Source organism: Salvia hispanica, chromosome 1 (assembly GCF_023119035.1).
Source record: "Salvia hispanica cultivar TCC Black 2014 chromosome 1, UniMelb_Shisp_WGS_1.0, whole genome shotgun sequence".
Lineage (NCBI taxonomy): Eukaryota > Viridiplantae > Streptophyta > Magnoliopsida > Lamiales > Lamiaceae > Salvia > Salvia hispanica.
Genome location: NC_062965.1, coordinates 10955150 through 10980660, shown reverse-complemented (window position 1 = coordinate 10980660; position 25511 = coordinate 10955150). Strand labels below are relative to the sequence as shown.

The following is a 25511-nucleotide window of genomic DNA, read 5'->3' as shown; positions in this document are numbered from 1 at the left end:
GTGGCGAGGGCTTAGTGGGCGTGGCCCCATTTGGGGAAATTAAAGTGAAGCTTAGCCATGCAATATTTTTGATCGTTTATTATTGTTGTAGATAATTATGTGTGTTATTAATTTATTGAGTATATATAAGCTTGTTTACTCTCATGTGTATATCATGATGTGACTTTTTTTGAATTTAGTGAAGTAAAAAGGTGCATGATATTCGGCCCCAATCTAAACTTTTCACCCTAGAACATTGGAGAAAACATGAAAAAGTTCCCTATTTCATGTCCATTCATCTTTTCTTCGAATAATAGTCACATTTTTATAAAGAGTAATGATAAACAACCAAATTTTGTACAACTAAAGTAAAGTTATATTAATAATTTGATGGATTAATTATATATTAAAATTATAAATATAGTAAGTGAATAAGTTAAAAAGACTTATTAGCCTTTAACCTCATTTTTTATATTTATATTTGAATTTTCTTTCTATTGTTTTTAATATTTGAATTAAAGTATGCACTAATTATATTTATAGTTCTAAAAAAATAAAAAAATAATACAAAAATTATAAATATATGACCACAATATTATGCACTTTCCATGTATTATATATGCATCTAAATATTTTAATTAAATGCATAAATAAACCTATTTTTGGTCAAATAAACTAGATTTTGGTTGTACAAAATTTGGTCACATAGATTTGTTGTTTTATAAATTTTTCCTCTATTCTCATTCTCTAAAAATACTCCTCTATTTACTTTTTTTTTTATTTCTTTTGTTGTATATAGTACATTTTACATTAATACTTACGACGCCCTTAAATTTACTACTACTATTTAAAGATAAGAGTATAACTTTTTCGGTTGTACACGGATTCGATTCCGCAAATATTGGTCAAATAATCATATTTATAAATTTTGTTTGTAATTTTGTAAGGTTTATTTTAAACACAAATTATAACTGTGAGATAATTTTATAGGGTAATTAGATAGTTATAATTTTTTTAATATAGTGAAGTAAAAAGTTGCATCATGATATCCGGCCCCAATCTATTCCACCCTAGAACATTGGAAAACATGAAAAAGTTCAAACGGTTTTACAAATAAATAGGGCTTTCTTCAAATAATAATACTCTATTCACTTTCTTTTTATTTCTTCAAATAAGCATATTTATAATTTTGGTTTTCGTAATTTTATAAGGTTTATACTTTGAACACAAATTATAACATGTGAGATCATTTTATAAAAGTTTCGGTTAATTAGATAGCTATAAGAAGTAAATACAAATTATAAGCCCAATTATCTCTCTAATCCTAACAAAACCTTAGGTTGCACTTGCACCAATAAAATAATCACAAATATCAGAATTTTTTCCTCTAAATATAATTCTATGGACGATAGCACAATTTGCAACGAGAGTTTAAATTTGATTTAGTATTTAAAAAGAGTAAATATTATAACTACAATGTCCGTGAAATGTTATCTATTTTTATCATTTGGTCCATCCATAAAATATTGTCTTTTACTTCTTTTTTTTTTTCATTTTTAGTAAATGGACTTTACTTACCACTAACTCATTACACTCTCATCCTATTATAAAATTAATATATAAATATGGGTCCACATTTCACTAATTTTTTCTACTTATTTTTTTTCATATTTTTTAAAACACGTGCCGAATCAAACATGGACAACATTTTGCAGACGAAGAAAATAACAATGTTTGGAATGATAACTCTCTTCCTAAGTGTGATGCCCGTGTTAGTATAGTAAATGCCATGTTTAAAATCGACTGTCATATTTTGTTGAAAATGTAACAGATAGAATAATTGTGAAAACTACAAACTTCATTATACATAATTCAGTTTTTAAAAAGTGAGAGTCAGGACCATTTTTCATAATTTTGTTTTTCATTTATTTTTAATAAAAAGATACTATTAATACCCATTTATGTTTGTAGTTGACTCAGAGCATTAAGAGCACGGAGGTGGACCCAGACCTACTTTTACTCCTTGTCCCTAGCTAAGAGTACAACACCCACATCCATGCTCTTAGATAAGTACAAGCTCAAGGGTCTCATCATTCTATTATTCAATTTAAATACTTTAATTATTAAAAACATTTCTACATTATAAAAATACATTAAAAAATAAAAATTACATAATTAAAATCCTAAAAAATAAAAATTACTTAATTAAAATTCTAAAAAATAAAAATACTTAATTAAAATCTTACAAATTAAAAATTACATAATTAAAGACTAAAAAATACCCTCGTGGAAGACTAGTCCTCTATCCCCCAATGTTCTCTTGAGACCCCAGATCATTTGCTCATGTGTTGCAAGTTGCTTCAGAGTCATCTTAGACGTATCGTTCATATAGAGTTGACCCAAGAGGGTCCACAACGTGTTGTTCGGGGGTGGAGGAGGCACAAAGGGAGCGGGGGCAGTCGGGGCGCGACGGCGGGTGACCGTCGCCTTCTTCCTTCCTTGCGGCCGGGCGGGAACTGCTCGGGCCAGCGTTGGGGCTACCCAAGCTAGTTTCGGTAAGTTGGGTAGCCACATCATCGGAGGCGCCGTCAGATAGGGCTACCGACCTCGATCGTTTGCTGGAGAAGCTGGAGGAGGATGCTACTACGCCGCCCCTATACTTCGGATGAAGGCACCCCTCCTGCCAACAATCGAGATACTTGAATGCTTTTAACTCCATGCGTTGGTAGGTCGCCAAGGCGGCAGTGATGATGTCGAGCTCGCTCGTGCCGCTCCCCGCCGACCGCTCTTCCTGGAGGTAATACCCCTGGAACTTACCGATTGTGTCGTTGCATCTGAAGATGCAATTGCGCACCATACTATCATTGCGATAGATGGTTCCCCCCGACCGGGTTTTATTGTAAAGACGAGTGATGCGCCACCAGTACGTTTCCCCGGTTTGGTTCGTGCCAACTTCTAGATCTTCGGAGACTGCCAAGTAGGCTTTGAACATCGCCATCATCTCACCCAGAGTGTACGGGGTGCGGGTGCCACGAGTAGAAGGAGTAGGAGTAGGAATAGAAGTAGGAGTAGGAGTAGAGCTGCTCGCTCCCTCCCGATCCGGGTTCGGGTGCCCACCCGAACCCGGAGGCATTTTGGTCGTCCACCGGGTAAGGGCGGTAGCCACCCGCAACTTGCGAACCTTGGGTTTAAGGAGGAGCCAAAAATTGCGTTTTCGGACTAGGAAATGAGTCGGAGTTGAACCAATCGTGGTTCCAACCACGATTGCCGGAGGGGTGATTGCCAGAGCCGGACATTGTGTAGTGTGGTGAGAATTTAGATGAGAGATTATGAGAAAAAATATGAGAGAATGTAGATGATAGAATAGATGAGAATGTGATTTTTTTTGTGTTGAAGTGAGGGTATTTATAGATGAAAATGTGATTTTTGGGGAAAGAATTGAAAAATAAAATAAAAGTGGGTAGAAAACGGATATAATTTTTTGGGAAGTGGGAAAATATTTTTTTTATTTAAAAACGTTTTTTTTTAATTAATTTCAAATTTTTTAAAAAAATAAAAATAAGAAATTGAATATGCCAACGGCTATGCCGTTGGCCAATCAGAACACGCCACGTAAGGGTGCTCAGCGGCACGAACGTGCTCTTAGCTAAGAGCAGCGCCGTGCCGCTGGCACGGACGATGGCTCGCAGCGACGGACGAGCTCGTCCTTGCTGCGCTGTTACAGACGAACGGACGCCGCGATGGGGATGCTCTTAGTTAATGACGATTCAAATCTTTTAACCTATTAATCAGAGATATGCATAGGGAAGTGAGTTAGTTAACAACTACAACTCGGTATTAAAGTTAGCTCCATTTTCTGAAAGATAAATTTAACAACGTTAACTTTTCATTTTATAAAGATGACATATGAAACCAAAAGCGAAAGGAAGAGGTAAATAGACATGTGTGGGGTGGCCTTCAACGCGTGTCCACCATGAATGCGACTTCATTTATATCGCCCACACCGCTTCCAAAATCTACTCTACACTTTTTGCCAATCCCTTTTCACTTTTTTTTTTCCTACTATGATATTTAATTATATTTTACGACTTCATTTTAAATATAATGAAATAGATCATCACTCTGTAAAATTAATTTGTAGTCTTGGATAAAAAAGACTACTATAAGAGTTTCAAATTTCGAGATAGTATACTTTTACAATGAATTCATACATGTTTCACAGAAAAAAATTTGTTCCTAGTTTCTATTTTAATTTTTGAAAAGGATTATAGTTAACTTTTCCATTTGAGCTCGTAAATATAGAAAATGTGTGGTTTACAATTGGCCGAGGGCCTTAGATTATACGTTATGAATTTAATTTGTAATTCATATTGATAATGATAGTAATAAATGTAAACCATGGTTTTGAAAAACGTGACAATCAGTCACGATACCCTTCACTATTGCATAAAATTTGTTCATAGTAATATAAAAAAGAGGCTCCACAATGTTCGTCGGAGTATTATATTTGCATTAAATATTGTTTTTCCATTTATACATTAAATATTTTTCTTTCCATTTTTGTCATTTTCTCTAAATGTCTTTCGAAGGTATGAGCTTGACGATGACGTGCTAGTGACAGCAATAATTGACAACTTGGTTTAATTATTTATTTTCCAAGTGACTGAAAATTAAATGTGGAGAATTTTATACTTTAACCGAATTGGCATTTTAAGTGAACGGGGCACACTCGTTTAAGTTTATGGCCTATATTTGCAAGCCATGTCCTCATATAATGATATAAATATGATCATTTTACCAATAACTATTTGTCACATAATCTAGTTGGTTGAGTTGGGGCCGTGGGGCATATAATTTGAATTTGAAGAATCATTTCTAAAAGTCTCAAACTTATCTTTTACATTGGGTTTATCGCGTTACCATTTGCAATATGGTATTTTTGTAGATAATATTCTTTTTGGGATTAGTGTAACAAAAAACTACAAAAGCGTTGGACTCGTTAAAATAGGCAAAGTGCTCGCTAACATAGAATTAACGAGTATGTACGGGTTTATCGCTAAGTTATTGCACATTTACAACAAAAATGAAGTATTTTATTAGTTTTTTTTTGTACTCCATATATTACCAAGCACTATGGTGATATGCAAATACGTGCTACAGTATGTTTTTTGCAATGTGTGCCAATTGTAAGAAGTACTCATCTGTCTCAGTTCAAGTGATTGATTTCTTTTTGATCGTTGTTTTGCAGAGATGATAATAAAAATACGTATTTAAAATGGAGAGAAAGTAAAGTAAGAATATACTTCCTCCGTCCCAATAAATATGTAACATTTGGTTTCCGGCACAATATTTTATGTAGTGGTGTTTTGTGAGTTAATGAAGAGAGAGTAAAGTAAGAGAGAAGAAAAAGTAGAGAGAGTATTGTTTTCATTTTAGGAAACGTTTCATTTTTATTGGGACAACCTAAAAAGGAAAACGTTTCATTTTTAATGGGACAGAGGGAGTAGAAGATAGCCGTATATATATTGTTCTATTAATTATTTTACTTTCTCTCCACTTTAACTATTTATTATTACCCACGTCCCACAAAAATATACAATTTCTAATTTTGGAAACTCTTTTATCTCGAAATGAGGTGAGACTCATTCTCCACTATAATACTTTAATTACTTTTTCTTTCTACCTCTCTCTTATATTATCAATTTTGCATTAACTCGTGTTGAACTCAAAGTATATATTCTTTGGGGACGGATGGAGTATCATATTCCTCAAACACGTACCGAAAAATAGTCAATCACTTGAAATGGTACAGAGAGTATTTATTTCCCAAAGTTTGATGCTATTTTTAATTATTTAATGTACTCATCGTTTGGTTATTTCACCCATATAGGTAAATAAGGTTGTACTATGAATTCTAATCCAACTGTAAAAGGACCTCATATGCTCTCAATGAAGTAATCTTTTACATTCAGGAGAGTTGGTGTTACTGTTAGGTGATAAAAATTTATGAGATTCCATTTTAAAATTGATTGGTAATAGAAGGAGAATTGATTCCATTTTAGATCTCCTTTTACATTGAAGAGTGTTATTTTTATATTTATTTTTGTTTGATTTGTCAACACCCTTCCTTGACCTTTAAGGTGGAGAGTCAGACTTTTTTTTTCTGATTAGTTAGATCAACTCTCTATCTAATTGACCTAAATTTAAAGTCTAGATATAATTTTAGGTTAGATTAAAAAATACGATGAGATAATAGATCCTAGTTGATCATAGTAATAGATTTGTATAGTGTGGAGTAGGTTGAGATGTGGTAGGATTTGAATCCTATAATGCAATACTCCATCTAAATTCTCGTATCCCGATTTGTTTGCACTAAAAAAGGCGAAGCACATGACCTTTTGCTCGGCAAGTACTGATGGCCTATGAAAAATACTAAGCATGTTGGTGTTCGATAATTCGCGAAATTTTATCCTTTTTAAATTGAATCGTTTGTGTTTGCTAAGTGCTTGTAACATGTACATGTGTTCGTTGTGCTAGCAAAGTCTATGCTCATTAAAGCCCCTTTGTTGTATTGAGAAACAAATTACTAAAATTGGCTATAGGCGTTAGTCAATTGAAGAATGCAAAAATGTATGTCTATCATTATTTTTTTCACTTTGTGGCTTCACTTGGCCAATATTATACCAAATAATTTTCAACGTATAAGCCGTTATCAATCACTTTCAATAAGTACAATTTTTTAGTTATAATTCCAATGTATTTTATTTCAAATTATTATTATTATTATTATTATTATTATTATTATTATTATTATTATTATAAAAAAGGGTGGTCTCATGTAGCTAAACTAGAAAATTTGATCATGTATTCTTTCAAAATAGTAGCATTCCATTAACGTACATATAGTAAAGTGAAACCCAATGAATAAATAATTAAATATAGATGTTGGATGCAATTAAATATTGGAATATACATGAAGAATAATGGGTGATGGTGGGGAAATCAAAATATAATTGGTACTCTTAGCATCTGGACCAAAAACCAAAATAATGGTCCTGTAATTCAATTTGAGATTGATTGTGACTATAGCTAATTGGATTGATAAATAGGTACCATACAAATAAATCGCTGGTTGTTTTTTCCTCATAATAGAATTGGTGTATAAGTTGCAAAACACTATACATAGAATATAAAATTGAAGAAAACTTGAGAAGAATCCAAAATGGTTGAGGAATGTGGACATCGTTTGAGTAATATTTCGAAAACAATTAAAATGAAAGTTTTCAAATTTTGTGTTACAATTATTGTCCCAGTCAATCACTTATCGCATACCAATGGTGTCCACTACTATTACCAGTTTTAACACCATTTTTATTGGCACTTATTAGAGAAAAACCCTCTTCCACTTATTGGAAAATTTGATGATATATATATTATGCCAAAAAAAAAGAGAAAGATTTACGTCAGAAAATAATATAAGCAATGTGTTCATTTATTTGTGTGGTCTTTTAGGATTAACTTGTAAAATAGCATGAAAATAATACTCCCTATGTTTCCTAAATTTTAAAAGGTCACAGATTTTAATATAAAATTGATAAAGTAATAAATATAAAAAGAAAAAAAAAATGTATTAGTGAAAAATGAATCACCTTATTAAATAGAAAAACATTTCTAAAATGAAAACTTTCTATTTTTTAGAAACTGGCAAAAAAAAGAAAAAGTTAAACATTTTTAAGATATAAGCAATATGTTCATTTATTTGTGAGGTCTATTAGGACTTAACTTATAAAATAGCATGCCTGGTCATAATTGTGCTCAAAATAAAAGTCAATTTATATGTCAAACCGCATAATTAAAATACGGAAGAAATTTTAGATAATACGAATGTCATTTGTTAGAAGATACTTTTGTTTTAAAAATCCGGATTTGAAACATACTCGGTCTTTTTTAATTCGTTTAAGGTCATCTCTATGTTTTTAAAACCCAAATTTTCTAAAATGATAAAAAAAAACATACTCTTATAAAAGTGATCTGTGTTATCTGAAAATAACTTTGTTTTTTTTTATTTTACAGTTTGACATTAAGAATAAATTTTACATATACTTCACAACCATGAATTCATCTACTTCATCATTGAATCTATTATAGATTTTCATGTAAAAAAACTAAAGAAACCAGTTTTTTAATAATAATATTCCTAAGTGGGATATAAGAGGTTTTCTTAGTAAAATATCCATATTTCAATGTAATAATACTATTATCATACAAACTTAATATTGTACTTATAATTAAAGGTGATATTATACATTATACATTGTATATAATCTTAATATACTACCTCTGCCATTTAAATATAGAAATTTTTGAAATAACACCACTTTTAATACACAATTAGAAAAACACTGGGAGAGATAGATTAAAAAAAGTTATTAATGAAAAATGAGTTTTAATTTATTGAAAAATTAATGTTTTTTAAAATAGAAAGTATCTAATTTTAAAGGATAAAAATAAAAATAATTATTTTTAAAAGACAGAAGGTAATACGTGGCAAATAAATGTTTCTATCAAGAATAGGACGATCGTTTTTAAATTGGCTTGGCTTATTGGGGTGTCACATTCACGAATTACTAAAAAGCGAGAGCCAAAATTTTGTAACAAAGAAAATAAAAATCGCTACCACTTAAATTGTCTGTGGTCATCATGTGCTCACTTGCTATGTGTGGGCAAGATTAGTAATCATAGTAACAAAAACAAACTAGTCTACTCTACAAAGTTCTAAAATTCATATAAAAACTAGTCTACTCTACAAAGTTCCACAATTTCATATAAAAACTAGTCTACTCCCTAAAGTCTAAAGCATCATTTCTCTCATGAGTTACAAGTGGACCCTGCATTGCCATAGTTGAAGAGTTCCTAAAGTGTATAATCATGTGAATGCTTTCTTTACCAATAACTATTAATATACATTACTTATTATGTTTGTGCATAGAGATGTCAAATAGGTCAGGCCGACCCAGTCTAGCCTAGGACCGGCCCACCAATAAAATGAATCAGGTTTGGGATGGACTAAGTAGATTAATTGGGCTTCAAATGGACCTTTTTACAAACCCAGGATCGGCTTGAGACCAAGCCCATTCAAAGCCCGACCCAGGCCATGGACCGGTCCAGGCCCAGCAGAATCCAACTTATGTATGGCATAACATAAGTAACAAACTCAATTACTCATAACACAACCATGTCTCCTAGAATTAATTTATTACATTTTGACACATGGTTATATTATATTTGTATATTTCAAATATATGTACAGATATATTAATGATTATGCAAAAAATATTCAATTAATTCAATTATTTATGAATTTAAATTAAAATTTATACTAATAAATTTGACTTAGTTGTTGACTTTATCATAAATAGAGAATCTTAGAATCGATTGTGCTATAATAATTTTGATCAGCATAATTGTAGAGATTGGTTGTTAATAATTTATCTCAACCAAATATAGTTACATAAATATAGTAGGAATTGATTAGTTATCTATATGTATTCAAATTGTAATATGCATACACTTCTTTACTGGGTGTGTTATATTGTTAATTGACCCTTAAATTGCTAACAACAACTAAATGATAAGCATTAGATCATTAAATCAACGCACAAGATCATTCAACCATGAGTATCAATACAGTGTATAAAAAATGTCAATTAAAGATATTAACACTCCCTCCGTCCACGAATAGGAGTCACATTCCATTCCAGCACGAGTTTTAATAAATGTTAAGAAAAGTGGGTGGAAGAAAGTTAGTAGAATATGGGTCTCACTTGTAAATATTAGTTTTAAATAATATGTGAGTGGAATGTGGGGTCTATTTACCATTTATGGTAATTATGAACCGGGACTCTTATTCGCGGACGGACTAAAATGGAAAAATGAGACTCCTATTCGCGGACGGAGGGAGTATCATTTATAAAAAAAAGTTAATTATAATTAACTTTTAAAATATATCTCAAAACTTTAAATGATTATAACTATTTCAATTTAAATTATATTTTAACACAACTTATATCAAATTAAAGATAATTTAATAAGGATTCTAGCAAGATCTCACTTGCATATGTTCCGATGTCAAAATTTCAAAAAAATTCTTGAATTTTCGTGTTTTTGAAGAGTCAGCTTAATGTCAATGTACCTATCACAATATGTTAATGTAACGCTTATACAATATGAATATAAAATTGTGTTGGGATGTTCAATTAATAGTATTGATATGTTAAATACTCTATATTGATGTTTCGATCTAAAATCCTAATTTTAATAGTTTTCATATTTTTTTAAATTTAAATAATAATAAAATGAAATTTCACATGTCAATTTATAAACCACTAAACCTCTACAAATTTTATAGTTTAAAATTAATTATAGTTAGCAATTAAAGATAGAGTTAGCAATTAATCACACCCTCTCTCTTACATGCGTATGCTATATATATATGTGTGTATGTGAGTATGAAGATTGAATATTATTTCATACCTATGCATTTTATTAATATATTATTAGATGTTTTATATTCGTATATTTTCAAGATAATCATAAATTTTATTAATGATATTATGCAAAAATAATCAAATAATTAAATTACTCAACTTAAATCAAAATTTATAACAAATTTGATTTCCATACTTACATTTGATTTGAATTATTATAGATATTAGTTGTTAATTGATTTATCTCTATTGAAAATAGTCCGAAAGTTATATAGTATACTATGATTCCTAATTTAGTGGGATTATATAATATATGTGCTTGTGTAATCTATAACTATAATACACAAATCAATTAATGCGTACTCCGATATAAAACTCATGTCTACAAAATCTTTCCTATTTTGTGGGGACATATATAATTATACATCATTATACTATATACTAGGGGCATGATCATATGCTAACTAATTGTCAATCTCAAATTAAGACTTCATCATAACCGTTCATTCTTCTAATCCAAGGGCTTGATTTAGCTAAATTTGAGATTTTTTTTTCTTTTTATTAGTTTAAATAATATAAAAAGGGTATTTTAGTCCATTCCAATTGTTTGCATTCCAAACTCTCTAATTCACGATCAGATTTATATTCCTAAAATCTCTCCTCCCTAAAATTTCTCTTCTCCTCTTTCGTATCATCAAATCGATCTTCAAATCTCAGAGATTTCTTTCCAAATTTATATTTTCTAAATCACGCTATTATATATTGGAGGAATTGATTCTCAATGTTCAAAATCTGGCGATCTCATCAAATTGAGTCTTCACACGATTTTCTTCTTTTTGAAGCTATTTTGCTTGTCAATTTCTGCCGATCACATCAACCTATCGTGATTGTCTCCTTTTCGAAGTTATTTTGCTTGTCTTTGTTCAGTAATGACGGGTATGTGTTAATAATTGTGCTTTTATGTTTTAGTTTTGAATCATTCGATATGCATCTTCTCAATTTTTGTATTTGAAGTTTCTGTTTATATTCGAGCTGTTGTTTCATACATTCATTAGTAATTTTTGTAATTTTTTATTCTGATAGTTCATGTTTCAAAACATGCTTTGCTTTTAGTAGTTTTTTCATTGATTAGTACTACTAGTTTTAGTGTTTTTTGTCTCAGTTTGTTTGATGATTATTATTAGTTTTATTCATATGTTGTTTCCTCTGTTTTTTTTCTTATTCTCTGTTTCTTAATTTTAATATTTGTATGTTTTATGTTGTGTGTTGATAATGTAATTTATTGATGTTTTTATACTTTATTATTGATTTTTGTAACCTGATATGTTGAAGTTTTCTAAAATGTTGAATTTATGTTTAAGTTAAAGTTACATCTCTGTGCAAAGAAGAATTAAGGCCTTTTGTTGAAAAAAGTTTTTAAGTCACTTGATGTTGCTATCTCCTTCTATGAAGATTATGCTAAAGAGGTTGGATTTGATCCTCGAAAATCTAGTAGAAAAACAACATGCGGCATTATTACTTGGCAGTATATGGTATGTAGTAGGGAGGGTGTGAAGCAGTTACATGATATAGAAGGAAGGTGCTTCCAGTAGTAAACGTGGGCGTGTATCCAAGAGGTGTGAATGTGAAGCCAAGATATCTTTTAAGTTTGTATCCGACTTTGGTGTGATTAGATATGTTGTGCAACACTTTGTTGAGGAACGTAGCCACTCTATGGTTGAGCCCAAGTACAAGCAGTTTATGAAAGTAAATAGGAATCTGGATTTTGTCCATCTTAATTTTGCTGAGGATTGTGTTAAAGCTAATATTCGTCCTACAATGACATTCAATCTTTTGAAAGAGGTTATGGGGGGTTACGACGCTGTTGGCTGCACGGTAACTGACATCAAAAATATTTCTCGTGATATAAAGTCAAGCATGGAAGGATATGACGTTGAGATTATTTTAACTCAGATGTGTTTGTTGTGATGGTTTTTATTACGCTTATGAACTAGACGCTGCTGATAAGCTGACACGGTTGTCCTGGTCTGATGTCGTGTCTAGAAGAAACTATCAGATGTTCGGTGATGTGGTGTCTTTTGACACTACTTATTCAACTAATAGGTTAGTTTTTATTGAGGTTCTTAATGGTGTTTATTGAGGTTCTTACTTATGTTTATTGAGGTTCTTACTTATTGAGGTTTATTGAGGTTTACATGTTACTATATTGAGATTATTAACCTCGTCTTCTCTTCTTTTTTTGATGTAGGTACTGTATGATTTTTGCACCCTTTACTGGTAAGGAGAACCATGGATGTCCTGTTACCTTTGCAACATGTTTTCTTTCAAATTAAAATATTGAATCTTTTTCATGGTTGTTTACTCATTTTCTAGCATGTATGGGTGCACATCCTAAGCTAATAATTACAGACCAGGACCCAACAATGAAACCCACAATTGAAAATGTTTTGAGGGAAACTCGTCATCGTTGGTGTATGTGGCATATCATGATGAAGGTATCTGAGAAGGTTTCAAAAAATCTTTTTGCAAATGAATTTTTTAAAAAGGATTTGAATTCCTGTGTTTGGTCGGATTTTTTAGAGCCTGAGGAATTTGAAGAGTCGTGGAATTCTGCTATGGAATGATATGGTTTAGAGGAGGAAGGGTGGTTAAAGAACATGTATGGTCATAGACAGTTTTGGGTCCCCGCTTATTTTAGAGATCTACCGATGGGTTGTTTGTTGAAGACAACTTCTATATCTGAATCAGAGAATAGTTTCTTCAAACGTTTTTCCAGGCCTCACTTTAATCTGGTGGAATTTATGTTGCAGTATGGTAATGCGTTGGATGCACAATGTAACCAAACAACCAGGCTTGACTATATTGATTCTACGAATGTTCCAAGTCCTCTCACAGAGTTACCATTTGAGATGCATGCTGCCACGATCTACACGGATAGTATTTTTAAAAAGATACAGGTAGAAATTGTTGAAGCATCTAAAAATTGCATGATGATCTACATGTCTGTTGAAACAAACATTCGCGTTTATAAAGTAACTGACCGGGGCCATAGGACTTGGACTGTTACGAACAACGCTGAGTATGATTTGTACGAGTGTCAATGCAAGCTGTATCAGAGGTATGGGATTCTGTGTCGTCACATATTTTTTGTTTTCAAGAATAATGATGTGCAATTGATACCTGAAATTTATATTGGAAAGAGGTGGCTGAAGAAACCTCTTTTAATATCTGTGCATGGTTCTTCTACCTCAACTTTTCAGGATCAGACAGGTATTATACATAACCTACTTTGATGTTGATATTTTGATGTTGTGAGGTCTGATATTATGCGTCTACTATGTTGATATTATTTACAGATTTCTTTTACGATGACAAGCATAATGCCATCAACAAACTGCACACAACATATTACAGATTAGTACAGAGAGTTGAGGGCAGCATTGCTGATATTAATGTAGTTATAGCAACGATTGAGGATGTTGAAAATCAGCTTTTTGGTGATGGTTCTTATGTGATGTCCGTGTTGGAGAAAAAGAAGAGCTTTGAGGAATTGTATGGTGTTGTGAGGCCTGATGTTATACATGCTCATCCACCAAATGTGGTAAAGTGTAAAGGATCTGGATCCAGGTTGCCTTCTAAGATGGAGGCGGCGAAGAAGGCAGCAGCTAAACCTCCTAGGCGATGTGGGAAATGCCATAAAATGGTTAGTCATGATTCAAGGAACTGTGGCAAAGAGAAGAGTAAAAAATAGAAATAAATTAGTTGTTCCTATTACTGTGGCTTCGATTTATTAGCATTCTTGATTCCGTGTTTGTATGGAAGAATAATAATCTCAAACATATGTTCTGAATGTTATCTCATTTTATTTTCCATATACTATTAAGGGTGTGATTGGTTCAGTTTTGGTGTTTTCATGGGTTTACAGATTAGAATGTTTTCATAAAGATACGTATAATATTTTATTGTGTTTGGTAGTATTTTGTCAAATTTTTAAACCATATTTACACTGATTGGTAGAGATCTTTTTGCATTTTATACACATGTGCTTAAAATGGTAAATGACTATGATAACCTTCCTATTGGTACATAAAATGACCATTTACCCATCTTCATATTGCAAAAGAAAAAATTGGCGGCTACATTTGTTGTGTTTGGCGCCATCTCTCTTGTGTTTCTCCGTCCATATATACACATAACACAGGCTTCTCACATCACCACCACATCACTCTTCCTGTCATAAATTGTTGCAATGCCGCCTAAGGGAAAGGGAAAGCTCACATTCGATGGTGGTCCTTCGGGTATCTGTGTTTTGATTTTCGAATTTGAGAACATGACTTTTTACTATTCGTACACTCCATATGTTAAAGTGTTTTTGTTTATAGGGTTTGGTGGACAGTCGGAGAAGATGAAGGCCGACCGGACTCGACGTTCGTGGACCAAACGCGAGGAGGAGGTCCTTGTCATCGCGTTGCACGATCTTGTTGCTGGTGGGTGGAAAGCGGATAACGGTTTCCGCCTAGGTTATGCAACAAGGGTGCATCAAGTGATGAAACGAGAGATACCAAACCTACAGCTGAAGGTTAGCCCACACATCAATTCGAAGATCCATACCTGGAAGCGCGAGTACCAAACTCTGTCGCTCATCCTAGACCGCAGCGGAGTCGGGTTCAACGCGAACAATGACTTCAAGATTGAGTGCAATGACGAACAATGGGCTCAAATTGTGAAGGTGCATAAAATCTTATGTGCTAACATACCAAGCTGATTTGTGTTACTGAACCTTCATGTTTAATTGATAAATTTTGAAACCTTTTTCGGTGTGTGTAGGCTGATAGCAATGCGAAGACCATGCGCAACAAGTCGTGGCCGTATTGGGAGGATTGGAAGACCGTCTTCGGGAAGGATCGAGGTAATGGCGTGGGCGCTGAGGATGTCAGTCATGCAGATGACATACTTCATGAGAAAGATGCCACGGTTGCTGACGAGTCAGAACCGATCATGACTCCTTACACACTAGAAGACTTCTTCACCGAGGAACAGATCGAGGAATGTGTCAATTGTGAAGCTGCGACGGAGGTACTTGCGGGGGATAGTGACACCAAAAGTGTGAGAAGTCCGGCCTCTACTAAGAAAAAAAGCCGCAAGAGGAAGGAGGAAGTGTTGGAGTCCATGCTGGAGGTAATGACGAAGATACACGACGATACTAGCGATCGTCTCCAGACATTATCATCACGCATCGGGTACGACTTTGATTTGAGCGCAAAGCGTGTTGAGATTAGCAAAATGCTTGACGAGATACCTCTTCTCTCAAAGAAGCACCGGTTCATGGCTTTAGACATTCTTGTTAAGGAGCCGGAGCGATTGGATCTGTTCACCGGCTTCTCCTTGACGGACAAGTATGACTACATCCTCCATATTTTGGAGGAGAAGCACGGGATATGAAGCTTCGGCCTGTATCTGCCGATCCCCTGTTTTTGCATTATATTATATGGGTGCATGTTTTTTTATGTTCAACCTTTTTGCCTTCTGTGGTTGAAACGTAGTAGGTTGAAGAAGTATCTATTTTGTATGTATTATTATAATGACTTATGAACATGTACTCAAGTTGGGAACGGCTATATTAAATGATGTATTTATATTCTTTTTGTTGCCCCCAATTTTGGCTTATGATTATGTGGCATGAAAAGGCACCTGATTCCTTATTTATTCTCACATTGAGGCATACACACAACAGACCAAACCTACCATATTCTGCAATTAATTCCTCTCATGATAATCTTTATGTGGCTGCTCCCTGTGTGAGCTCTGCTATATCTCTGTGATTATTTGGTGGCTGACTCAGCCGCCTTTCTCTTACCATGATGGCCCAGCTCGTTCCAGTAGGGTGAAGTATGATCCAAACCGACGAGTTGGTGGTATTTATGGTGAGATTACAATCAAATCTATGGAGATTTGGGGGAATCTAATTGGTGCAGATAATTAAATAGATGATGTGATTCAGCCCAGTGGCTTATCGATGCAAAGTAGACGCATCCAATTTGTGATGATTCCTTCATTCATTGCAGATCTGCATATTCATATTTGTTCATACTAACACACATATATATACATACAACAGCCATATTTAACTCCACAGCTCTGGATTTGACTGCTATCCAACTCATTTACTACCTCAACTAACAAATGCCCATCTCATTCAATATGGTGTGGATGGAAACGTAGTATATAAAGGCTACTTCAGAAGAATCATTTTCCACCAAATCTCCTGAAAATAGAATACTTTTGTTCACATCAAACGTGTACTACACTCTGCTCAAGCAGTCCAGATGGATGGAGAAGATGCACACGGTCGCCTTCCAATGTTAGATTCTTTATGTTATGTGTAGTCGTGTGTTCTAAGAATGTATTTTCCATGTATCGTTGTTTTCAGTGTAGTATATACTCATGTAATTTTTGGTTTAATGATTACCCAGTGGCATGGTAGGAGCTCCGCCCCCGCCTCCACCGTTCGTCGTCACCTTGTCTTCGCCACTGCACCGTTCCCGTCTGGTAAGCACCTCCTTTTTCGGCACTCATCACTTTTAAAACACACACAAGTTTCCTCAGATTTAATTTTGTTTTTTGTGTTATCATTCTCAGCCATTACCGGATATGTGGGTTGCCATCTTCGGCGTTATTGTACCCATATTTTGTCGCGTTGCCCTACCTAACCAAGCTCATTGGTTCGTTGACCTCTGCCTTGAGGGAGCAACATGGTGCTTTGGTCGTGGGTGGGATATTTTCTCTCTGGAAGCCGGGTTTGTTCTGGGTGATCAACTGCATTTCGCGTTTCAGAACGACGGTTTGTTTATTGTGAGTCGACTGGATGTGGCACCACTATTCCCGTTTCTAGACCTGCCTGGTAATGTGTCTACACCTGAGCCCGTTTTCCGTCGACAATAAAACTGCTAACAAGGGTATTTTTTGCATTCATTGAAACAATAGATTTCCCAGACCTCCCAGACGTCCAGGATCCAATAGACTTTGCCAACCTTTTCACTGAGATGGACGCGGCCGCCGCCGCAGTAGCGCCTGTGGCCCTAGCTGGTGGTATGCAGATCGAGGGCCAGCCCCCCCTTGACGACATTGAACAAGCGGAGCTCATTCCGTTTGAACAATGGTTGGTTCATGATGATCCTCAAGGCAACAACCAACCACCAGTTGTGTCTGCACGGGTGGAAGCCTTGTCTCCGAGCTCCCATCGTGACTATTAGGTTTTACTAGAATGTTATGTTCTGTTCTTGTGGAACTATTAGGTTTAAATCTCTAGTATTTTGCCGCCGTATAGTAGTAGTTGTGTTGGGTGATGAGCCGTCCATCTCCCGCACTAGTTGTGAGGTATGTAATTTTCTTATCAGGTCATCTTCGTGGACCTATATATAACATATTCTCACTAAACATCAAAATATAAGAAGAAAAATATTTCAATTTATTTGAAGCAAAATATTTGAGCCAGTGGCGGACTTAGTAAGGAGGGAGGAAGGCTTAAGCCCCTCCCAAGAACTCTTTTTTCTGTTATTTTCTATTTCAACTTTTTTTATAAATGTCCCAAACAGTCTTTAGCCCTTCCCAAATTAACATTATTGGAGAGTAAATCATCAGATTTGGAATAGTAGGAGGGGCTGAACCAAGTTTTAGAATCAAAACTGGAGAGGTAAAATTACAGAGATGAAAACGGCTGCCTTTTTTTGAGGAAGAAGAAGACGCCATTTTTCAAAGTTTATAAAAGTTTTCTCGTGAAACGTGTTGGTATATGGACTAATTGTGCTTTAATACCTACTGTTAAATATAGTCAATCAATTTAATATATTTAATCGCTAAAACATTTTTTTTTATAATAATAGAGCTACTATTAATATGTAAAGTGTTAAATTTTCAATTTTCATTTAGGGAGTTTAACAAAATTCTAGTTTGATAATATAGCTCTTAAGTTGGTAGTACTCCGTTAATCATCACTTTAGACATCAAAATTAAAGATAATTACTGCTTCATCTGGTAGCTATGCAAGTTTGATTGTTATGGGGCGTTAGTGTTTGAAAAACCATTTCTTAAATTATAATATTGAAATAGGTTCCTTTGATTGATGAGTATTGAGTATTGCTGTCTGAATCTGCAGAGTAATGAGTGAACGTTGGTGAGTATTAAGTAATAGAATTCAGAAGAGAAATTCTGCTATAGTTTTAGGAGATAAATATAGAGGCACAAAATATTGCAAAACAAATCATCCACAAAAGATGTCAAAACAATTCGTCCACACAGTGGTCCAGATGATAATAAAATCATGTTTGAACACAGTCATGTCCAAAAAGCAAAAGTTAAATGCAACACTGTCATGTTTGAACTCAATTCTTCACTGATTCGCCCACATGTAGTCAGCTAGGTCTTGCCGCATCTGGTTCCATCCCGGTGTTGATTCAACACTGTCAACGTATTGGACATCACCTTCGTCTTCCCATTCCATTCGCTGGCCTCCCTCTCCGTCCAAACCATTCCCGTCCAGTTCTTGTTCAACCGGGTCAACTTGCATTTCTCCTCTCACGTAATTGTGCAGCAGGAAGCAGGTCATGATGAGTCGAATTTGTGTCTCAATAGGGTAGAAGCTCGCACTGCGAAGAATACCCCAACGCATCTTCAAAACCGCAAATGCACGCTCGATCACGTTTCGAGCCATTGTATGGCGCATGTTGTACAGTTCTCTAGGAGTACTCGGCCGATGGGATTGATGCCCCCACTCTTTCAGATGGTATCGGACACCTTTGAATGGCGTAAGGAATCCTTCACTATTGGCATATCCGTTGTCGCACAAGTAATATGTCCCTGCGTTCACAAACATATGTAAGAAGCAACCTAACCAAGAGTTCAACTTATGCTGTTCAAAACCTTATTTGTTTTTTACCTCTACGGACTTTGAGTCCGTTGGGGCGAGTCACAGCATCGCGAAGAACTCTCGAGTCAGCAACAGACCCCTCCCATCCGGGTAAAATGTAGACGAACCGTAGGAACCTATCACAAACAGCTAGTGTGTTTGTTGCAATCTGCCCTTTGCGTGACCTGTAGCGAGGTGCATCAGCTGTGCTTACACGCACGTTGATGTACGTTCCATCAAGCGCACCTAGACAACCCTACAGTGAAAGGTAAATACTTAAATTGAGGGACGCAACAAAGTACAGTGAATACATGATTGTGTACCTTGAACCATTTCCATCGATTGTCATCACATGTTGCGTCGACCGGTTTTGGCTCAACGAATAATATGATGTGGAGATGGATAACTGCTCGCATCACTTCGTGCACGTATCGGCTCACGGTATGTCCCGACCTAATGAAATCGAAACCAACGATTCTAGTTTTCTTATGGTGGGCAAGAGTGCTCAAGAAAATTGCAACCTGCTCCTCAACGCGGACATATCTTTGATCAACCAACCCGCACCTGTCACGGAGAATGCGACATAACCGCCCGAATGCATTGCGGTCCATTCGAAGGTTGCTGATACAGTCTCTGTCAGTAAGGCGAACCAACCGATCCATGTGCCTCACCTGAGCTGGACGTTTTGCATTCAAGCTATATGGTATTTGTGGAGATCCATCAGTTTCACTATTTGACGACTCAATCATTGTCCGGACCATGTTCAAGACTGTCAGTAAGTCTTGTTGCTGTGTTCGGACGATGTCCTCGATCATAATAGTAACCACCTCTGCCTCCTTCCTCTTTAGTTGTCGGCCGTTAACCATCCTACACACACGAGATATCTATTCAATCAATTATTAATCCGAAAGACTATGGTAACATCCACAACAAACAAATGTAACAATACTCCACCTTGAACAAGGAACTGCATAAAACACATATAATGAAATTGGTAGCAAACGATTCCAATAGAACAGGGTCAAAAGCAGAATGTATACTCCCACAAAGAAATTTCTAGCAGCCACAATGAAAAGGTTAAATAACAACATTTGTTGGAGTATCAGCTGCAGAAAATAGGAGATATGCATCTTTCGACAAAAAACACACATCACATCCTATTGGAGTAAAGCTTTTCTAAGCAACAATGGAACCCCTCTACGCCGATATAGATCTCGCACAATATGAGCAATTGTTGACTTATTATTCCAAAAAATTAACGAAATCCTACAAACAGTATCTGAAATCGATTTCAATTTTTGGTGCTTCGTGTAGTCTACGTCGGCGGAGACTGCACGACGCAACAGATTCGGACTTCGTGGTGCTCAATATGGTTACCAAGGTGAAAACCCCCAAATTTGTTAGGAATAATTTCAGAATAATTTCGATATCAGAGATGCAGGAGTACCTTATCGTAAAAGGTTGAAATAGCCAGCTTCAATGGTTTTTTTCCGAGCAGTTGCGATGTCGTGTTCTTGCAGTTGGGAGAATTAGGAGGGCAAAATAGGAAAACTTTTGTGAAATTAACGTTTCCGACTTCTGGAGAAAAACCTATACCACTGGAACCTCCTGATTGTGATTTCCAAGGAAGCCTGAAATTTATCTGACTTGGTGTGAAACCCGACAATTTTTTACCGGGTCTACCGATAGTCTTCAGAGCCACCAAACATGGGAGAAGGAGGACGAACAGTGTTTTTTCCACCCTTTTCCAGCCTTTTATAAGCTACCACTCAAGCCCTAAGTTTATTCAAAACATTTCGTGTTGCTTAAATTTTCAATTACATGTAAACGAATGGACATCAATACAACTTTATAAATTCTCAACATTACTATTTGGAATTCTCAATAATTCGTGTATACTTTTCAACATTACTATTTGGAATTCTCAATAATTCGTGTATACTTTCTCAACATTACTATTTGGAATTCTCAATAATTGGCCTATACACATTCTCATATAGTTGTGAATAACAAAATAATATCAACACAACATTGAAACAATATCAAATCATGTACTTTTAATATTTTGTAGATGAGTTACGATATTTCTCAATACTGACAAAATGAACACTAACATAACATGTCCAGGTAATGCCATTAGTATTTCTACATTCAAAAATATCACAAAAGAAGTTTATTTATAATCCTCCAAAGCTCCTACTGTTTTCCCCAATTTGCAATAAGATCTTCCACATCAACCTTGGCAAATTTGTTGCATTCAGTCAGATGGTGTTTTGCCTTCTCCTTCACCAACTCGCAGTTGCAATTAAACGTAGACATCACTATAACTATAGCTGTGCAATAATTGGCACGCAAGATTCTCAGAGTCTTCAATCCTCTATTTGGCAGTCCTGTTTGCCAATCTTTGATCTTTTGTCCCTTGTACGTCTCCATGTGTCTCATTAAATATATTGCACTATCAGTCTTGTTGGTGGATGATTTCCATGGCATCTATAAATGTTCCATCTTCAATTCTTTGACAGCATTTCCGAGCTTTATATTTCCACTGTAGCTAAGATACATGGAAAAGAATTTCTGCTGCCATACACATTCAATCATATATCTACATAGATTATTCATCAATATGTCAACAAGTTTAAATTTTATTATTCAATATAGTTTTAGAAAAAATACTTACCAGCAAGACAAGTGTGATTCCATACTTGTCAGTCAGCTCTCGTTCATCAAAATGCATGTAGTTGTCTATAACAGACATTCTCCCTACTTTCATCTCAAAACACACCAAATAATAGTGTTTATTTTCGTAGACAGGAAAGAATACCTATTTCACATTTTATAATACAAAAGTTTCAGACTCAATAGCTTCAATATGTAATTCTTAAATGCATAATTTATATATATAAAAAAAAAATACCATTTCACATTTCTTCCAATCAAAGTCTGCTATCTTATCGATCCATTCCTCAATACGAATGTTGAAAGTAGCTTGTGCTTTTTCTTCAACCCAATCACTTTTTCTTTCGACTACAGTTTCAATCTGCAATTGGCAACCTTATATCATTTTGTGTCATCAATACTTTAAAGTAACCATATAGTAATATATTTACTTACACATGCATCAGTTGTGATAAACAACCTTGATGGTGAAATTTTGTCCTTGTAAATTTCCATCATGTTGAGGTGAGAAGCCCATGTCTTAATTATGTTGGGTTCAACGTCTCCTTGTGGTTGTATCGAAAACATCTGAAATTTTGTCAGTTCAACTTCGTCATCAAAATACATGTACATGCACCTGTTGTAAAGAACATTAGACACATTCAGGTAAATATCAACACAATGCTTTTGGATTATCAATAATATGTTTATTCAATTTCAACAAAAAAATATTGCTTTAGGAATCTTACTCTTTCTTTTTTTGTGTTGTTAAAATGCAGTAATATATCTCTTTGTCTTCTTGGTTTAATTTTGTTGTTATTCTTACAATTCGTTCGTTGAATGGAGAGCATAGGGCAGGGGTACTCCTTTTCTCGGCACGAGTTCTCGTTTTTATCTCCTCCATGTTGTTCGTCTTGTTACCACCTTTTTTCTGGGCATCCACTTCCTCAATCACTTGTTCCTGCACGTCACATGCATTACATTTTATCACAATAACACGATAGACATTTTTATCTAAGGGGCTCTATTTATAATAATACCTCTTCAAGGATATTCAGTTCGTTCTCTGTTTTGTCCGTCTTTTCTCCCTCAAAATCACTTTCTTTCTCATTCTCAGTGTCCTGTCCACTAATATTGTATTTGAAAAAGTCATCTCCCGTTTCTACTATTACCTCAATAGCAGAACAAATTATTGAATCTATATAATCATATTGTTAACAATTCAAATAAAATAGTGTTCGTATATATTTATCTAACACAAGTTTTTTTTATTATGTACTATATATTTGTTAATACCTGTGAGTTGATATCATCTGTCACATATTTTATTATCTTGTCAGCTTCATTATTCTCCATTTGTTTTTGTGAATTTTTTCCACCTTCTTTTTCACTCTCATCTTCTTTCTCCAGATCCATGTCTTCATTTTCCTTTGCATGTACCTGAAAAGTTCATATTATAAATCAATTTAGTAATGTTTTATTTACCATAAATCATAAATTTAACTTGGTACTTCAGTGTTTCCCGCTTCTTCTGTTTCATCATTTAACTCATCTGTTCCTGTTGTCACCAACTTGCTTTGGTCCACAATTTCATTCTCCATTTCCTTCAATTCATCAATCTAACATTTTTTTTCAAAATGTCAATACTAATGTAATATCTAACAGTTTTATACATGACATTTTCCAGAATATCAACATATAAAAAATCTATACCTTTTGACCTTCAGATTCTTCATCTGTTCCCTTGGCTTCATTGTCAAACTCCTCATTTTCTGCTCCATGATAGAATGTAGGAGTGGGTGGTCTGTCTTCATCCTTTTCATTGTATCATAAATGTTAAAAAAAAAAGTTGAATTAGTAATTTTTTCAACATTAAATAAGTTCATGAGATTTAAAAAAATAAATAAATAAATTATTTCGACTAACTTACTTCTTGAAAATCTACATTGAAGCTGAAACTTGGGAACTCTTCCTTTTTTGCCAACTTTTTACTCTCTCGTGCCGCCTTCGAAAGGATATTTATCCATTCTAGCCAATCAGGGTTTTCACATTTCTCCTGTGACATAGCTTGGCTGAGTGAATCCACTGGGTCCATCTCCTCGTCACTTCTGCTATCTTTCATTCCAATTGTATTACGTATAGTATCACAAGCAATCTTGAAGCAATCCATTTTTCTGATATCAAGAGGAGTATTTTGTAGAACTCTCACCATTGTTACCAAAGCATCTGCCATGGATTTCGTTGCTTTCATTACATTGTTCATATATTTTTCTTCCCTCTTGGTTGAGCTGCTTGTCTCACTTTCATTTTGTTTTCTTTCCCTCATTTAGTATCAATGATAATAGGCTTTGCATTTGGATTATATCTTTTATCCATGCGCCCACATCCAAATTTTCCCACCTTTAACTCAGCGTCCAGTCTCTTCATCAAATTTCAGTATTCCAGCCCTTGTAGGTAGGATAGGTGCGAGGAACTGTGCGGGAGAAATGTATTACCCTATCAATGTAGAATAGCTGCACAATTCGAAATAATATTTCAAATTTCAATATAAGTTTATGATAATATCAGTAATGTAGTACATAGATGTTCTTATAAAAATCTTACCACCAAGAATGTAATTGGTCCATTGAAAGGTGATTTTTTTTTCCTCAATTTGTCCAAAGCACATGTTCTCGATCCAAAATTGACATCAAATGTCCACACCAGTTGATATCTCTGATATTTTCCACTTCATTTATGAAGTGTTGAATCTTAGGCTTGATATCTCCACAGGCTGAAGTCTCAATCAGTGTTCCCTCCACTAATAGCAAGAAAATCTTCTTGAACATCTCACCTCTACTTACGTCTTTCATCACAACTTTCTCAACAGCTTTCTGCTTCATTAGCCACTTTCCACGTTCAAAATCTTTTGCTACATCATCCATCAATGTATGCCATGTTGTCTTCCCAGTAGCCCTCTCAACAAATTGTCTGCCCTTGGGGAATCCTAGAGTCATTTGGGCATCTTCTTCTTCGATATACAATATTCTCTTATTAGCCAAACGTATACCACGGCATACTGGGTCATAGTTATCCAGTATCCAGTAGGCTAATTTACCTGGTATTCGTTTAACTTTGAACTGGAGTAATGCCCCAAATCCCATTTCCTTCACAGCAGCTTTTTGCCTATCATTTAAACGTCCCAACATATCAACAAAATCTTTGGTTGTCTTCTTTATGCTCAATGTTTCTGTCTCCTCCTCATCTTTTTCTTTCACCGCCTTTATAGTTTCTTTCTTCATCTTCTGTTTTCCCACCTTTTCCTTCTGTTTTTCTGACTTCTCTCCACGTTCTACCTTTTCCGTTTCTTCTGAAGAATCGCCATCAACTTCCTTTTTATCCCCATGTTTCTGTTTTGCTGCTTTTGCCTTTTTAACTTTTTCAAAAAAAGACATTAAGTTCTCATTGTTTTCAAAGTTATCGCCATCTTCCTCTGGTCTAGATCT

General features: G+C 34.7%; 2 protein-coding genes across 3 annotated transcripts; both read left to right on the top strand.

Moving 5' to 3' along the window:
* The first annotated feature begins 13115 nt into the window (after nucleotides 1-13115).
* LOC125208754 (protein FAR1-RELATED SEQUENCE 9-like) lies at nucleotides 13116-15010 on the top strand. Of its 2 annotated transcripts, XM_048108385.1 has the most exons (3): nucleotides 13116-13736; nucleotides 13823-14169; nucleotides 14849-15010. In XM_048108385.1, exons 1-3 carry the CDS (start codon nucleotides 13124-13126, stop codon nucleotides 14873-14875), a joined length of 987 nt encoding a protein of 328 aa, XP_047964342.1. In that variant the 5' UTR covers nucleotides 13116-13123; the 3' UTR covers nucleotides 14876-15010. The 2 variants fall into 2 exon arrangements, with proteins under 2 accessions (XP_047964342.1, XP_047964307.1); XM_048108350.1 differs by lacking the exon at nucleotides 14849-15010 and having other exon boundaries at nucleotides 13823-14340.
* A 2-nt stretch (nucleotides 15011-15012) lies between these two features.
* Nucleotides 15013-16002, top strand: LOC125186937. Its single transcript, XM_048083427.1, has 2 exons — nucleotides 15013-15195; nucleotides 15294-16002. The coding sequence occupies exons 1-2, from the start codon at nucleotides 15013-15015 to the stop codon at nucleotides 15906-15908; spliced, it is 798 nt and encodes a 265-aa protein (XP_047939384.1). The 3' UTR covers nucleotides 15909-16002.
* The last annotated feature ends 9509 nt before the right edge of the window (nucleotides 16003-25511 follow it).